Source organism: Engystomops pustulosus, chromosome 1, assembly GCF_040894005.1.
Source record: "Engystomops pustulosus chromosome 1, aEngPut4.maternal, whole genome shotgun sequence".
Classification (NCBI taxonomy): Eukaryota; Metazoa; Chordata; class Amphibia; order Anura; family Leptodactylidae; genus Engystomops; species Engystomops pustulosus.
This window is the reverse complement of record NC_092411.1, coordinates 232,748,771-232,766,656: the sequence shown is the minus strand read 5'-3', so window position 1 is coordinate 232,766,656 and position 17,886 is coordinate 232,748,771. Positions and strand designations below refer to the sequence as shown.

The 17,886-nt window shown below is 37.7% G+C and overlaps 1 protein-coding gene across 5 annotated transcripts in view; it reads right to left on the bottom strand.

The window, feature by feature from the left end:
* Window positions 1-519: 519 nt before the first annotated feature.
* The window catches only part of LOC140075257 (lecithin retinol acyltransferase-like), a 35,081-nt gene continuing 17,714 nt past the window's right edge, over window positions 520-17,886 (bottom strand). Inside the window, exons 1-3 of one of the 5 annotated variants that reach the window (XM_072120901.1) lie at window positions 12,472-12,769; window positions 3,775-4,107; window positions 520-2,078 (exon numbers count right to left, since the gene is read on the bottom strand). In XM_072120901.1, the coding sequence (XP_071977002.1) occupies window positions 1,926-2,078; window positions 3,775-4,107; window positions 12,472-12,669 (684 nt within the window). In that variant the 5' untranslated portion in view covers window positions 12,670-12,769 and the 3' untranslated portion in view covers window positions 520-1,925. Of the gene's footprint in view, window positions 2,079-3,774; window positions 4,515-6,118; window positions 6,621-12,138; window positions 12,770-12,937; window positions 12,964-17,886 lie in introns of those variants that run through there. The other 4 variants (XM_072120894.1, XM_072120888.1, XR_011849379.1 and 1 more) reach the window with 4 other exon arrangements.

Below are 17,886 nucleotides of genomic sequence, written 5' to 3'. Positions count from 1 at the left end.
TCCACTCATATGAATTAAAACTAACAATTGTTTTGGTTGGTACTCTTAAATCTAGTCTAGTCCCCCATTTTTACTTTTTTGATCTCCTTCTTTAAAAATCCATGGGCTCTGTGTTTACAGCTCTCTCCAAATGACATGTCACTTTTGTTCTTGGAGTCAGTATGGTCATGGAGATATTAAATTGATGTAGGTTTTATTATGTTTTCATAAATACACTGTATAAAAAATGTAATCTTTTGTACAAATCGCTTCTTTAGTTTTTCCATATTCTGAGGCTTTTTCATACTTCAATGTAAATTATTCCTATGTAAAATTTTCCCTTGTAAACAGGTGAAAAAGTGGCAATTTGGACATTATTTTCTGTTCGAGGGTTCACTAACGGGAATTACCTTTTTATATTTTGAATGACTGGCCATTTTGGGAAGCAGAGACACTTAAGATGTTTATGCTTTATTATTTTTTTTATTTCTGATCAAGTCATAGGGTTGGGGGGGGGGGGGGTTAACTAATGGCAAACACCCGCTATCAGTGTCAGCAATGATGGTGGTTATCGGCGGTGGGTACATAATGCAGAAAACACCTGCTATGCATGAAGATGACTGAGCCCATGAGCCCTCATCATACATCCTTAATGGCATTATTACTGCTATTTCACTTGTGGTTAAAGGGTTGACATAAACAGTCTTTACTCTGTTTTACCTTCACTTGTAGGGTATTCACGGGCAAACACAACACATATGGAGCTGTGGAAACGATAGCCATGTGTATGATCCAATAAAAATGAATATGTCCATGTGCTATCCATTGAATCAGCACATATATAATAACAATGTTATGCATGAGAACTGTGTTACAATGTTAGAGACTATACATGACTGTGTGACTGTCCAACACAGTGTTAATTTGAATGACCTAGCTTTACAGCTATATTGATATTCCTTGATAACCCATTATAAGTTTATAGTAGAAATTTAGCATTTCCACAAATTAGTTATCCTAAATTAGTAGAAATATATACATATACATATATATATATGATTACAATTACAATAAAAAATTTACTTTATACACTTTTGTTATTGATTTCCATAGTTCAAGCAAAATTGTGTTCCTCTACCTAAAACAGTCCAGTTGGTAAAAATGTGATATAATTGTGGATGTACTTCAAATTCTTCATGTGTTATTTTTAGTGAACAGCAAAATAAATATATTGTAAATGAAAACTCAACAAATACGACTTGTACTCACAACTGCTTCCCAAATAATGTTTTAGATGTATAACCTACCCTTGAAGGCACCTCTGAGGATAGGATCTGTGTAGACCTCTCCATCAAGGCAATAACTAGAATATACAACTGCAAGATACTTCACGTACCACCCAGGTCAATAAACCAAAATTCTCTGCATTAGGCTACGTGGACACAGTCATGTGCAGTAACAGGATGCATACAGAGTAATGGTTGCGTTACATTTCAGCCAGGTAGAGATGGAAAAGGAATTGGGGGGGCCTGCTGTATCTTTTGCAGCACGGCCACCCGGCTCCTCTGCAGTGCAGAGCGCTAAAACCACAGTGATCATACAATAGATATCTGTATAGCCAGATCACAGCCCCATACACAGTTGTGGGTACAAGGCATAACCTTAATGGAACATATTGCTATCCCTTAAATATAATGGGGACATTTTGTCTCACTTTGTCATAAATGTTAACTCTATCTTTTGAAGAAAAATAATAATAGTAACAACTTGAACATTTTAGTCTTCCCCAAAGTATACTACAGTACTCAATAGCTAGTGATCAGCAGTGTTTTCACTTGCAGGTTCGGCTGATACTTCCCATTCCTATGAAAGTTACCCAAAGTGCATGCAGCACATTTTCAGGGCACATTGCAGATTTGGTCATTTGTTATCACACATGTCCCGGCTCAGCTAGCCATCCAGAGGGTGAAGGTAATGAGAAAACTTGGAAGAGTGGTAAATGGACCCACTCCCAAACAAAGTGTCAATGCCATTCCTATAGCAGCCGAGATCAGAAGACTTCTTTGATCCCGAATAATCTTCTTTATTGTGTCACAAAACTAAAACAAAAAAAGAAAAAGAATATTAATAATATTATAAGTAATACACTACAGCATCAATGTCATAATGATATATCTACAACATTTATGTTTGAAATGTATGAAAAAGTCTTTATGGGTCATTTATCTTTTTCTCTTATAGCTGTGATTTTTTGGGAACATTAACAGATTTTTCACGCAGCAAAGTTTGCCCCAAACAGTTTTTCCGTGTTGTGTCTAATTCATCTTTGAAATGAACATTTAAAAAAGTTGATAATATTTAAAGCATAAAAAAATCGTACTCCACTGCAGGAGTACTAAAAAGTTTAGAAGCAGATGCTCCATAACTTAAAAAGTTGCCAAAACAACAACAATAGAATCAGATTCCAGATTTATCACCCTCTAAAATAAAACAAGCCCAACCCTCAACCCCCCAAAAAAGACAGCAATAAAGTCCTGAGCTAAAGATAAGTGATTCCCATCGTGGTTTAACCTTCTCTATATGAAAAATTTTATATGGAACACCAATATTAACACATATACACAGGGCAATTAAACTATTCTGTGTGGCTTTTGTAGAGTAATTTACGCCAGCATTTACTAGACTTCTACTAATAGGGTAAATCATATTGTATACAATGTACGCAGGGATCAGACAGAATTTACTATTTCCAATGTGCCAGACGTGTCCAGAAAAAAGGATTCTCTAAGTGGATTCTGAACATATATCAAATTCATTAATGGAATGCACTAGTTTTTGGCACAAAAACTTAAGTTTTCCTAAAGTAGAGAAAGTATCTTAACTTCATGTAAGATGTAAGCCAAATCTATTGCACTGCATACACTACATCTACTATCAGTGATTGCGCTTTCTGAATGTGTTCTATACATGATGTATATTCAGTATACAAAGCTAAAACAATACCATAAAAGCTAATAACAAAAATATATCAAAAATTGTTATAGTTGTGAAAATATTAAACGAAAATGACTGAATAGATGTGTGATGTCTATTCCATGCAGGACATCTCACTGGTTATTCTATCAGTCCTGTGATAGACACAGCATAGGCATTTGTTCCACATAATAAAGCAAAGAAGAAAATCCCAGTAATCGTTTTATTGGACAATTATGTGGAAGTAACACCTTCACAGACTCCTAGCAGATAGAACAAGGCCCAGACAGGGTTTTATGTTTGCTGTTACTACAGGAACTATTTAACTATTAGTGAGGTTAAAGGTTATTAACAATTAAAGTGAATTGTTCCAGGCCCGTCTACAATACCAGGTATACGTCACCAAGCAATAAAGGGAATAAAATTCAGCTTTAAAAGAAGAAGTTACTTTGTACTTTATACTTCCACCCGTTTTATGTGTAAATGAAACTGCGGCACTGAAGGGGTTGTAATTACAGAGAGTAATTATACGGGACAAACACAGACATAAAAGCTCATAAAGAAGAAATGCTAACCATGAATGTACAAGAAAGGGTTACACACACAATTCTGTAACATATAAGCATCTTAATATTCTGTGCTATTTGATAGATTTCTTAGTTCAAAGAGCAAACAAAACAAATAACATTGTAGATTAAGTGATGAATACAGTAATACAAAGAAATGGAAATAAAATGATATTTCCATTGATAATATGAAACATCATCCACTTGTATAAAGCACAGACATTAGTGTGCATGAATCCTCTGAAGCTGAGGTTACCTTATCAGTCTGAGAGCTCACCGGAAACCCGTATCTGCAATAAGTGACAAAGTGCTCGCAGTTGTCCCACAGCAGGCTATATGATGTGGCCCCCACCAGTCTCTCAGCCCTCTGAGCCACGTCTTCATTAGAAAGAGGTTTAGTCTTGAAACTTTTGTCCATGTGATTAACTATTATTCTTCCACCATAGGCAAAGTCCTGCACAGTGTCCACCCTTATACTAGCCACTTTAGCCAAGACGCCCAGGATCAGTCTTTTGTTGGTGACAACTTTCCCAGTCAGATACTTGTCATCTGAAATAGCAGGAAGGATATCAGGCATCAGATGGGCAACCTTGTTATTTCCCAAGTAGATCCCAAAGTGAACAAACAGAGTCCTGGGGACCTCCAGTAAGTCTCCTCTCTTCAGTGTGCAAATCTTAATATCACTTCTTCCTCCGACTTTCCTCTTTGCCAGGTTAAACTTTTTCAAGTTAGCAAAAATGAAGATTTTCTCAAAGATGAAGACCAGCATTCCTACCAGAAGGGATTTCATGATGCTCACCTTGAGCTCTGCAAGGCATGTATCAACTGCACTGTTGTCTTTCATGCTAATCTGGGTTTTTTTGTTAGACACATGGGGGAGAATCTCTTGACATCACTAAGAAAAGTCTGAGAGCATTGGTCAAATTTAATGTGGGAGTCACCCTTCATGGCATTCATTAAACATGGTAAATGCAAGACAAAATACTATAAAATCATTTCAATAAATTGTTCATTTTTTGCTTTAGTGTTGGTTTAATTTTTGGAAATTAAAATGTTCATCATTGTATCCAATAGTGTATCCATTTACATGATGAAAATATATAAAATAACACAAAGTCACAATGGCAAAAAATGCTACTTACAGCATAAACCATACTGGGAAAGTGTAAACTGTGTTATTCCATAAACTATACTACACATAGTAAAATTACATATTTAGCATTCATTATAACAATACATTTCTTGCAATTTTATAAAAAGTTCTGAGCCAAATAAACAATTTTGCATAGTTTGTTTTGAAGAGCACCATAACAAATCACAAAATCATTGTACAAGTCCTTTTAGAGTAATATTCAGATTGATACAAAAATTTGTAAAATCTTCTAAAAGATTTCGAAATATAATTGTGATATTCAAACTATATGCAGTTACAGGTTTATAACTATAGTGTTATAAATTTATTTATATATATATATATATATATATATATATATATTTATGAGTTATATTTAGGATACATATATTGTATGTTATATACAAATATTAACATGCAATGTATAAATTTCATGGAAAACTAATATTCAGTACTATTTGGGGAGTTTTATGTAATATTTCCCCAGCAACGTCTGCTTTTCAAACATACAGTACTACAGTTGTGTATCTACTCCATTGTGAGAAAGCATCTAGTAAAACGGATGATCAGTGCGTTGAGTAGATGTGACTAGAATAAGATAGTAACACTTCAGCAGTGGCTGCCTTTGTCCTTGTATGGTAGTCTTCAATCTATCTCATATAGTGTCAGTCATTCTACTGACAGTATGCAATGCAGGTTCACTTACTTACCAGCATTGGTTTACACATATTTCTAATGCTTCTTACAAATCTTATGAGTAACTCAATGTGAAAAAACAATAGTACTGTTGAAGTATAAATGTAGAAAATATGAATGAAAAGCAATTACAGGTGATAGAGGACGTAGTATTGCAGATAACAATAAAACTTTATATAGAGTCATCATAATCCGTAGCGACGTACAGATCATGGGGCACATATACAAATAAAACAAGACATCACAGAGTAATAACATAATTAGATGAGTGGAGGGCCCTGCTCACCAAAGCTTACAGTCTACAGTAAATATCATTATTACAGAATAATGCTGGGCACTCGATTTACTTACACAAAAAGAAATTCCACAGAAGTATTGTAAGAATGCAAGCATTTTATTACTCCCTAGTAAAGATGTAACAATAGAAATGTTTGGGTTAAACAGGTAACTTTTATCACTACATTAAATCCTGAGCTAGGATTAGTGAGCAACTACAGTCGTAACATCTTCTTAAGTCCATGAAAAAAGGAAGCAGGGAAAAAAAAAATGGAGCAATCCCTTAAAGTGCATTTTGATACATGCTAATCCATTATGTAAATGAATAAACCCCAGGAACAAAGCTCACAAAGGGGCAGCTCTGTCTTGTCAACAAAGCTCCTTATTCGGTAGCTAATAACATCAGCAGCCAAGTAAATGCACTAGTAACCCACAGGGCTTCAACTTCCCAGAGAGCCTGCAAGTAATGATAGATGGGAAGACACATTCATCTTACCTGAAAAATGACTGAGCCATTGAGGCCTGGAGAAAAGAGAACTTGATCCTTTATCCTGTTGTATACAGACAGTTTTTCCCTTCGAGGCTGCCAGCACGCTGTCATCAGCCATTAGCCAGGCTTTTTTGTGCTATCTTAACAAGGCATCACAAAAGATTACCTTATAACGCCTACTTGGTAAGAATTTATTCCTACTCCCAGCGTAAAATGAAGCAGAACGCATACACCTTTTACACCACTCTGTGCTTTGTGAATCGACAAGTTTATGGCCCAATTTCCTGGTTTTCCAGGTTTCTTTTTGTGAAAGTATATAATTGTTCTTACTCATCAAAGAGAAACGACGTTTAACTAGATACTTCCTTCCAGGCTATCTGGCAAAGCAAGAGGTGCAACAGGTTTAGCTATCATGATGTCTCTGAAAAACGTCACGTAATAAAATCTTAAGAATGCTTAGCTAAGTCTAAACAAAGACATGCTCTGGATAGGATGCTCTGGATTGATTTTAAGGAAACAAAGTTAATACATATATCTCACTCACTAATAGCCGTTTTATAGGATAGAATAAAGTTGCAATTTTAACCATAGCAAATCTCCATCAGGAAAAAAAGGAAGCAACGAATAGCTGTAGCAAACTTATGATGGACCATGTTTGAACTTTTTCTCCAACGTTTGAATGAAAGGTCTTTTTCTGAAGGAATAATCCAAGTAAATTCTCAGAAAGAATGTTAATTCTTCGGTTTTAACTGGACAATCAGTGGAAGGCTGTGATGTACCTGCATAAGTCATTAAAAAGAAAAAAAGTGTATACTGTATCTCGGTAGAATAGAACTGGGAGCAACTATGTTTCCTACTGTACAGGTGTCTTATAGGAATAAAACTATTAAGTATCATTCCCAAGGAATCCGCTTTACCTCAGATCAGCTGATCTCAACATTTGCTAAATAGAAGATGAAACAGGAAGACCATTCTCTGTATAGTGGACAGGACAGATTATCCTATGCATATAAATGGGAGATAAGCTGTAGTCACTCAGTTCCATTTCTACATTGGGAACTCTCTGCTACATGTGTCAAATTCTGTTTATCAACTGCAGAGAACACAGTATGGGAAGTGCTGCTGCAATTATCTGACCCTCTGTCTTTGATAATTCTCCAGCAACACAGTAACATCAGCAACCAAAAGTCATGCTGTCGCACTGCTAGAGTCCATAACTCCTTTATTCCCAAATCAACTGAACTGTTCTAAGGAAAATGGACTCTAAGGAATAATTTCCTATTAGTAAAAGGTCAGGCAGCTAGGACCCCTACAATCATGAAAATAGGACTCTCTATTTATTTGGAAAAGGGGTATCCTGTTGTCACGAATGGAGTGGCACGCTGAGCACTTATACTGCCCTCCTTTCACATCTATGAGATCAACCGGAGATGACCGAGTCAGACCGAGTCAACCCCACTCAGATAATTGAATTCTACGGTAGAGCCCAAGATATAGGCATGTAGGCTAGGCCAGTTGCACATTATTCCGTGATCAGCATGTGATTACGGACGTGACTAGTGCCACAGACTGATCATTATGCTGGGGACTGAACTCTGTCCATATTATTGATATAATGCATGGAGTTCTTGTTTCCCCAATATGAAGCAATGGCGACAGTCGACTCTGCTAAATATTGGGGAAACAATTAATATTATAATAATATTATAATATGATGCACAGAGTTCAGTCCGCAGCATGGTGATCAGTCCGTGACACAGCACTTCTCACGGACTGAGAGCGGAATGATGCGAAGCCGGCCTTAATGTTCCCCCTCCAGCCTCCGAGCCGGACTCAAATCGTGAAAAAAATGACAATTTGTTTTTAACCTCAGAGGGCTGCTAGTTTAGTGGATTAAAAGTAGATTACTATGAAATTTATGTTTGTAGCGTTAATACTGGTAATATATATATATATACATATATATATATATATATATATATATATATATATATATATATATAACCATAGGATTTCCATTCTTTTTGTAAAATACTTCCTACAAGTGTCTACATGAAAAAAACATACACAACCTATTAAAGTCTGGGATCTGGGCTTTCCTGTTTTGAGATGTCCTCAATTCGTAGATTGACTGGAGCTATTATATGGACACAATTGTTCATAAATCAATGTTCTTCATGTGTCAAAGTGTAAAGATTAAAAATCAGGCGTGCCCACACTTTACAAAGAAAACTAGATCTATATATGGCTATACATTACGTAATGGAACAACAGGTATGTGAACAGTTTGCAAAGCATTTCACAATCTGGGTGATACATGTGTTATACCTGCTAAAGGGACTGAAATTTAGGTACATGAGAGATCATCATTCAGAATATGGGATGAGTCTCTGATCTAAAGGGGTATTAATGTTGACCTGAAAATTTGATATCTGATATTGAATGCTGCAATTTCACCAAAAGGAATATCACAGGATCAGATGCACACAACTAATAGATAAAAAGTATTGAAACATTAAGAAATTGCTCTGATTAATATTAAAAAAGGGACATTTTACAAAAGGCCATTATCATCTCCACATGATACTTATTAGATCAAAGATCAGATTAAAGGAGCTTTACTTGGTTCCTGGATGGCATCAGGAACCACAAAGTTGAAAGTAACTGAACTAACTGCGTTTATTAACTCACCAAAGATACTTTAAAAGGTACAAGAAATGGAAATTTATCATAGAGAAACAATCCGCTTTTATTGCTCCTTTATAATATGACTGTTTTGAGAATGTACTGTATATGCTACATAATGTAAATGATATTTCTTATACTTCTCCATAAATGTTTATTGGCTCTAAAAGATACAAGAAATGGAATGACTAAATTTTTCAGATTTTTGGATGTCACGGCCTTATGATTTTCTATAAAAGTGACATTTCATAATTGTAATTCAGTAAAAAGGTATAAAGGCATTTTTATTTTTCTAGTTTTATTTTACTAGTCCCGCATGTCATCATTTTTTTCAATTAGAATTGAACATGTATAAGAATGTCAAAATGAATAATGAGACCTGAATACAGTGCTGATATAGAAGGGGGTTCTTTTCAGTAAGAGCTTTATTATTAATGTCATAGGACATTTAGTAAGGTAGCTCAAGAGTTTTTGAATGTGTAACAAAAAATAGTTGTTGAATAGCATTTTGAAGATGGCTTTATGGTTCAGGGTTTTTTCAGATTCTCAGATTTTGGTTAAGAATGTTTCTCTAAAAATTAGAAAAAGTTGCATTCCCAAGGCAGGATAATAGACCAAACTGCATAGATGCCTATGGGTAGTGACTTAGTTATCAAGTATCTTAAGATCTATGATTGAGCTGGTTCAGTTTTTATCTTTAACTGGAAGGTTTCCAAGTGTGTAGTGTTCCTATTCACTGAGATAAACACATGCAGGATATTGTTCATTGAAGAGTGAAAACATATATAAGAACACAAAAACCAGAGGATATGTCTTGTCCCAAAATTCACCTTTAGGCCCCTCCAAATGAGGTTTAGTGCTTAAGCAGATTAATATAAGATTTTATATTAATATGTACTGGTTTCTACCAGTTTATAATGTGTTATTTTTGCTATAATGTGATCCAGTCGAAGCCACTGTACGGTTCAATCCCTGCCAGATAGACAGGCTGAACGTGGACATAAAAGTGACCACATCTGTCCTTAGGACAGATACTGAGAGAGTGTTGAAGAGACACGCAACAGCAAAGGTTCACCACAGACAACCCCATAACTCCAGAAAGCAGCGCACATATAAATATAGAGAAATATTTATCATCACAGCCTTATGGTGAGGGCACATAAACTAGCACACGGTCCCCTGGAGGTGCCCAGTATTGAGGGCAGAAAAGGGCCTAAACTGAAGAGACTTAAGAGAAGTGAGAGGGGCCACAGATATTGCAACCAGCAGGACCTAGAGCAGTGATGGTGAGCCTTTTAGAGGCCAAGTGCTCAAACTACAGCCAAAAACCCATATACTTATCACTAGGTTTCGACACTGCAATTCAATGAGCAACTTACTGATCCCTGTTCTGCCACAGTTTCAATCATATTGGCATCTTTCGGACACCAATACTATTGAAAGAAGGAGGAGAAGTTCAGATTATCATTATAGCTTCCCTCCAGGGTCCACTTGAACAGACAAAATTCCAATGATAATCCAGCCCTTTCCACACCTGCTTGCTCCTCCCCCAGTCCCAGAAAGCCTGGGCAAGTGTTACTTTAAAATATTGCTGAACACAGCACATCCTGGGCTATCCAAGTGTGCAGGAGGAGGCCTTCAGTCACTCAACCTGTTTGGGGTGACAGCCCACAGGCATGGCTTTGAGTGTTATCTCCCATGCCATAGGTGCACCACCACTGAGAGAAAAGATTGACAGGGCTTAGACCTACTGAAAACCTGACAGGACGTCGAGAATATACACAGCACACTTCCGCAGGAACAGTCTATATGTGTATTCCAAGTGTGGCAGCTTTGGGTTTGGAACTTGAAGGTCCAATAAGATTATGTGCCACCTTTTTATGGACAATTATAACAACAAAGCTTTAAGTACACTTAGACGTGAGCTTTCCTGTTTGATTGCTTCTCTAGCCTCCTGGTCCTTATTTCTATCAAGCACAGAAACCATATGGCCTTAGAGGCTGACAATGCCATGATCCATGTGGCATCCAAGTAGGGGATCCAATGACTAAAGTCCCTGCTACAATTGCTGGCTACAGATTCATGGTTTTGACAGCAAGGGGTTTCCTGAAGAAAAAGGTTATTTTAGAAGGGGTGTAACTTGAGGCGGTGCAGAGTGTGCAGTCGCAAAGGGGCCAAGAGACTTAGGGGGCCCATAATGTGTCACTTTCCCATATGAGAAGATTGGTGCAATAATCCATACATTTTGGCACAGGACTTTGCACCAGTTACTCCACTGTTTAGTTTACTAACGTAGTAACACCTGAAAAAATCTACAGAAATTCAGTATAGCTGTAATGTGCATCTTTTAATCCTCAAGGTGAACAGTTCAAAACTTTAATTCTTTTCTATCTACCAAAAATAGTTATTTAAAGTTAAACAATTATTAGTAGCAGAGAAGAAAAGCAGCAGTACTAGGGACTTCTAATGAAAACCATGTTTGCTGAAAAAAGAAGAACTGATCCATGGTGTGCTGCTGCTCCTTTTCTCTACAGAAAATTTTTTGGGTCCTGGCAACTTGGATCATCAGCTGCGAGCTCCCACAAATGTTAGCAGACCCTGAGTGGTCACACTGAGCGCTGTTAGTAAAGATTAAATGAGATATTATTATTATATTATTATGCACTACAGCCTGCAAAAAAGACAAGTTACGTTGACTAAAAAGAGCTGAGGCACTTAGTATGCAACAATATAAAAACACAAAAATTGGCTTGGTTACCAGTTGAAAGGGCCAGTCAGGAATGGGTTAAGCCTGGCATTTTCTTCTAGCCCCATTAGGCTTAATTTACTTAGCCACAATGTTTAGTCTTTTACCAGTGCTTGTTTAGGTGCGCTTTAGCCTGAGAGCTTTGAGTATAGTGATTGGAGAAGGAAATTAGAGAATGTTTACTTTTATCTACTATTGGATTATGCGGTCATCATTAGGAAATGCCATCAGAGAACAGGTCGGAGGAAACCCTGAGAAGCTCATTGACAAAACCCAAAAAGCTTACTCACATTACAGAAAGCATCTCTGTTCAGCCCCCTGCGGTGTATGTTAGCAATGCAAACAGCCGGTGAGAGCCTTTTATGTGCATACACCGTAAGGTCTCCTCCACACACACATTTTCTAATTTTTTCTACACTTTCGTAGTCAAGTGTTTTCTTACAAGAATTTCTGTTGTCTTTTCTTTTATATTGTAACATTAAGTGACATTATGCTGATGTGACAGACCTGTCAGCAAACCCTGGCTAGAAGATACAGAGGCGCTGCTCCCAATAAAGTCAACTACACAAATATTAAAGTTTTGTTAACTATTTACCTTGTCAGTCTGTAAGCTCACAGCGGTACCATATCTGCAGTAAGTCACAAAGTGCTCACAGTTGTCCCAGAGCAAGCTATAAGATGTGGTCCCCACAAGTTTCTCAGCCCTCTCAGCAACTTCTTCATTAGACAGAGGGTTATTTTGCATATGTCGGTCCATTTCGTTTACTAATATAATTGCGCCATAAGCGAAATCCTGCACATTGTCCACTCTCACACTAGCTATTTTAGCCAGCACTCCTGCTACCAATCTCTTGTTAGTCACAACTTTCTTTACACAAGTCTTTTTGCAGGTTAAAGCTGGAACAATGTCTGGAATCAAATGTGCCACCCGATTGTTTCCAAGGTAGATGCCAAAATGGACAAAGAGAGTGCGGGGAACTTCCAGAAGATCGCCTCTTTTATACAGTGATGTCTCGTACAAGTTACCATTTTTGTCAGTTTTAGAAGTGCTGCTTGGTTTAGGTTTAGCAAAGAATAAGATCTTGTCCAAAAGAAAAGACAGTAGAGCCAAGACTGGATTTTTCATCTTCAGTTGTTGCTTGCTGGTTTGCCAGTGACTTTAATGAACTCACATGCTTAGTAAATCCTGTATTTTATCATGGCATGTGGGTTGGGACCTGTGTTTCATACAGCTTAGTAGGATTGGCTGAAATACTGGCAGCTCTTACAAGCCTAACACTAAGTACTGCATATTTAATAATGTATTCATATACACCTGCCAAGCAGGACTAGCCTACAATTAACACTTAAATACTGTATTAATTACCAGTCTTGTAGTCCATTCTGATCCTTACCTGTAGAAAGAACAATATCTTCATACCTACAGAAAAAGCAAATTTTTCATCAATATCTGGTTTTACATGAGCTCGTCAGTATGATAATACACATGTCTACTGAAGTAAGTCATTTCATACAACTACTTACTTTGTGAAAAACTTTTCATCATTTAATAACATTATCGCATCGTCCTTCAGCTAAAAACATGTTGCACTTCTTGATAAATAGATTCGACATTGTAAGAAGTGTAACACCTGTTCATATATAATGTTATGGGAAGCAGTGCCATGGAAATACAAGTTATTACAGCGCTTTACATGGCGTCATATTCTATCTTACAGCAATACAAGAGACATCATCTCAAAGTCTTGTTATATGTTGAGTTGGATTAGTCACAATCCCCCATTATATGTATTATTGGAATGAATAACATTTGCGAAGAGGATGGTGAAGTGTATATTAGACAGCACAATAAAGCCTGGGAGCTATGATAGAAACAAACTACACCACTATATTTCTAGGCTATTTCCCCCCTGGGAATTTGAATAACTAATAATATGTTAGTAGATGAAGAAAACAGTAGGCTCTAACAGAAAATAAATCATAGTATGTATTATTGTAAAAGTAAAACTCTCTCCGGCACCCCATGACACATGACATCACAGGGGCCATGTTTTACAGCCCCAGAAAATTCTGTGGTTCCTTGCGTGGCACATCTGGACACTAAAGACACATCATATTACCACTGAGCTGGCTTTGCTTCTGACCACACGGCTCTTCTTTCTGAGCACAGATTGCCTGCAGCTAGTTTATAAAGAAATATTTTGCAGTGCAATAGTTGTACTTTGCTTCATACAATAAAGCCTATCTGATACCATCATATTACATTAGGGCTATCTGCATGCAGATTGTCAGCCACATTTTAACCATGTACTTGTCAGACTATTACTGTCAAGATAAAAAACAATTCACGCAATCCTTTCAAAATGCAATATATCTTATTTAGAGACTGACAGCTATCATACAAGGAAAACAATGGGGGTCATTTAGCTTTAGTCTAGGAATTTGCTCCTGTCTTTTGTGTTTTCTTTTTGGTTTCCGGCTTGTTTAATTTGTCTTAGAGGGTGTTATATTTGGTGTTTCAGTTTGTTAGGGTTTTTTTTGTTGCAGGTTTTTTCGAAAGAAGACGCACAAAAGTCCTGGAGAATTTTTACCATGATTGTGCAAAAATGGTCCACATATGGGATTTTATGGCGCCACATTGAAATAAAGGGTGTGGTGAACTCTGCTGTGCTGGTGAATAGTGGCACATTTTTGCACAAATATTCTAATGCAACAAAAAAGGTGCAAAAAATAAGAGAAAAAAAAAGATATATGTCGCCCTATGAATTTAGGATTTCACACTTGAGCACTAATTTAATTTAATCTCATTTCATTTAACAAATAAATGCTTTTGTTTGATCTCCTGTAAATATGAATGTGATCAGCTGATACTTCACTACACCATGCGACATACTTTGCATCTTGCAAAACGGGTTCTCAGAGTGCGTAATTTGTAAAGTCTTATTTTACACTGTAACTGTATTTTACAATGTCTTATTTTATTTGTATCTGTAAAGTGCGGCAAAAAGTGATGGTGCTATATAAATAAAGATATATTATTATTGTTAGCATACGACTGCCAACTGAAACTATGACAAAGCATAACCTTATGTTATTACGTCATATTAGTGGACTTTGTGTGGGTTCCAGATACATGAATACAATAAAAAAGCTCTGCCTATTCTTTATCAGTAAAGGGAAAGTGTTTAGGATAGGTTATCAGTGATCAGTAGGGTTAACAAATTAAGAAAATACATATGGAAGTGAACCAAAATGTGAAAACTTTGTCAGCTGAAAACATAAACCAAGTCACTTTCTGAACTAGAAGCCTATGCAAACTTCATGTCCCTCTCCATAAACAACTTCTCACTCAAAAATGGAAATTGCAATCCTCTTTCTCTAATAACCCACCTGACTATAATAAATCCAGTAACACCATAAACCCCTTAAAGGTTCATTGAGTTTTCTGATGAGGAATGGTACTTCTGCAACAACTTTAGGAATATTTTTCAGCTGATATTATGTACATAGTTAAAGGGGTATTCCCATCTCAGCAAATAAATACTGTTGTTTGTATAATGAAAAGTTATAGAATTTTCCAATATAAGGTCCTTTCTGTATCAGTTTCACACAGTTTTATAGATCTCTGCTTACTGTCCTGCTATAAAAAGTTCCTGTTTACTTCTAGTGAATAGGAATCTGTCCCTGGTCATGTGATGTCACACAGGCGCACAAATCGTTATAATGCACAGCTCTGATTACTCCCTGTGATACTACTGACTCGTGCACTTGTGCTGTTAATGGAGCTCATTTGGTTAATTTTATAGCCTTTTTTCCTAAAAACATGGACATAAGAAGCTAAAAAATGGGATCGGGAAGCGGATCCTGCCAAAGGGGACACACACCAGCATGAAAGAGTGCTTGCCTTGATCCTGTGGTAGATTTCCTATAATGTTAAAGGGAACTTGTCACCAAGAATTAAATTTTTAGCTGGTGACATTTGTTCCAATAGCCTATGTTATGCTGATTTTAGAAATGCCTTAGTCAGCATCCTGAATCTGAATGCAATACTTCATAAAACTTTATTTCACATGCATGAGGAGACACAGCTGCATCTGTACCCCTACACCCCCCCCCCCCTGTGACTCATTAAATGCTGGTAAAATGAAATGAAATTTTATAAAGTACTGAAATGATTCAGAATGCTGACAAGGGCATTTTTAAAATCAGTATAGCAAAGGGTTATTGGAACCTGTGTCCATTTATGGGTTCTACCATTTAGATAATAATAATAATCTTTATTTATATAGCGCCATTATTTTCTGCAGTGCTTAAAAAAATCATAGGGGACATATACAAGTTAAAAAAAAACATTATAGAGTACAAACAGTCATATGGAACAATAGGACTGAGGGTCCTGCTTACAAGAGCTTACAGTCTATGAGTGGGTAACACAAGAAGTATAAGAGCTTGTATAATGGTCCAGACATTCTTGATAAGGGAACAGAGTAAAATAATTTAATATGTAAAGATGCTGCTGCTTGAACCAGCCATCAGCAACCATCTTCTATACAAGGTCCAATATTTTGAACCACTGGTGTCAAACACAAGGCCCACTAGTGCACTGTCACTGTATTAGTGACTACAATGCCAGCAATGCGTGCTGAGCGCCCTTGCATTCACGTTCATGCATAAGTAAGCCATGCTGCGCTACTTACACATGAACGTCACAGCCACGCCTGGACATTCCTGTGCTTTGGCTGAGCGTCACATCTTCCTTTCAACTCGGAAGTTAACTCCAGAAACAGCTGCTTCAATAAATACAGGTAGCTGCCGTACCTGCTTTATGGTGTCATGGCTACCCCTGTGAGAGATGGCTACCCCTGTGAGAGATGGCTACCTGGGCTACTTCTGTGAGAGATGGCTATTAGGCTACCAGGGCTCCTCTCTGTGAGAGATAGCTACCTGGCCTCCCCTTTGAGAGATGGCTACCTGGGCTACCCCTGTAAGAGATGGATACCTGGGCTACCCCAGTGAGAGATGGCTACCTGGGCTACCCGTTAGAGATGGCTAACTGGGCTACCTCTTGTGAGAGATGGCTACCTGGGCTACCCCTGTGGAAGATGGCTACCAGGGCTACCCCTGTGAGAGATGGCTACTTGGACTACCCCTGTGAGAGATGGCTACTTGGGCTACCGCTGTGAGAGATGGCTACCTGGGCTGCCCCTATCCGAGATGGCTACCAGGGCTACCCCTGTGAGAGATGGCTACCCCTGTGAGAGATGGCTACCTGGGCTATCCCTGTGAGAGATGGCTACCTGGGCTACCCCTGTGAGAAATAGCTACCTGGGCTACCCCTGTGAGAAATGGCTACCTGGGCTACCCCTGTGAGAGATGGCTACCTGGGCTACCCCTGTGAGAGCTGTGCTGCATTACTTACACATGAACGTCACAGCCGCGCCTGGTCATTCCCGTGCTTTGGCTGAATTGCGCGTCTTCCTCTCACCTCCACTCTAATCGTCACTGTGCTGCATCGGAAGTTAACTGCTGTGGGAGATGGCTATCTGAGCTACCCCTGTGAGAGATGGCTACCTGGTTAATTTTAATATAGCTGAACTGTGCTTGTATTTTGATGGCTTCTCTGAATTTTTAAACAATAAGTTGAGCTTTCTAGTTGCTCTCATCTAGTTGGCTCATTGTGATGGTATTGCTGTATTAATGTATAAACTAAACAGCTTGCCTAACTGTTAAGAAGTATCTACATTTTTACAGTACTAAAATGACATTTGGCCCTTTTAAGACAACCATAAAGCTGATGTGGCCCCCGGTGAAAATGAGATTGACACCCCTGTTATAAACTGTATTCAGAAGGAGAAGAGAAACCAGTGCAGTGACTCGTACAGACTGGAGGCATCCGTGTAGTGTTTGGTCTGGAAAACAAGCCTGGCTGCTGAATTGAAAATATATTGAAGAGGAGAAAGTTTAGAGAGTGGAAGACCGATTAGTAGAGAGTTACAGTCAAGGCGAAATTGATTCATAGTGACGGTTAGCATTTTAGAGGTTTCAATTGCAAGAAATGGGTGAATTGTAGAGATGTTTCTGAGACAGGACATAATGTTAGAGAAGGTATTCTGAAGTAAGGCGGGGGTGATGTTACGTACAGACGTATATAGTTGGGTATCATCAGCATAGAGATGATACAGAAAACCAAACAGGGTTTAATGGAGTTAGTGGATTGTGAAATTATTTTCTGCTGAATACAGTAAATTTTAGCTTTAACTCCATAGCGCAATATGACGTACATGTACACCAGGAAATGCGGTCAGTTACCACATCCCGAGGTACATGTACCCGGGCTCAGTAG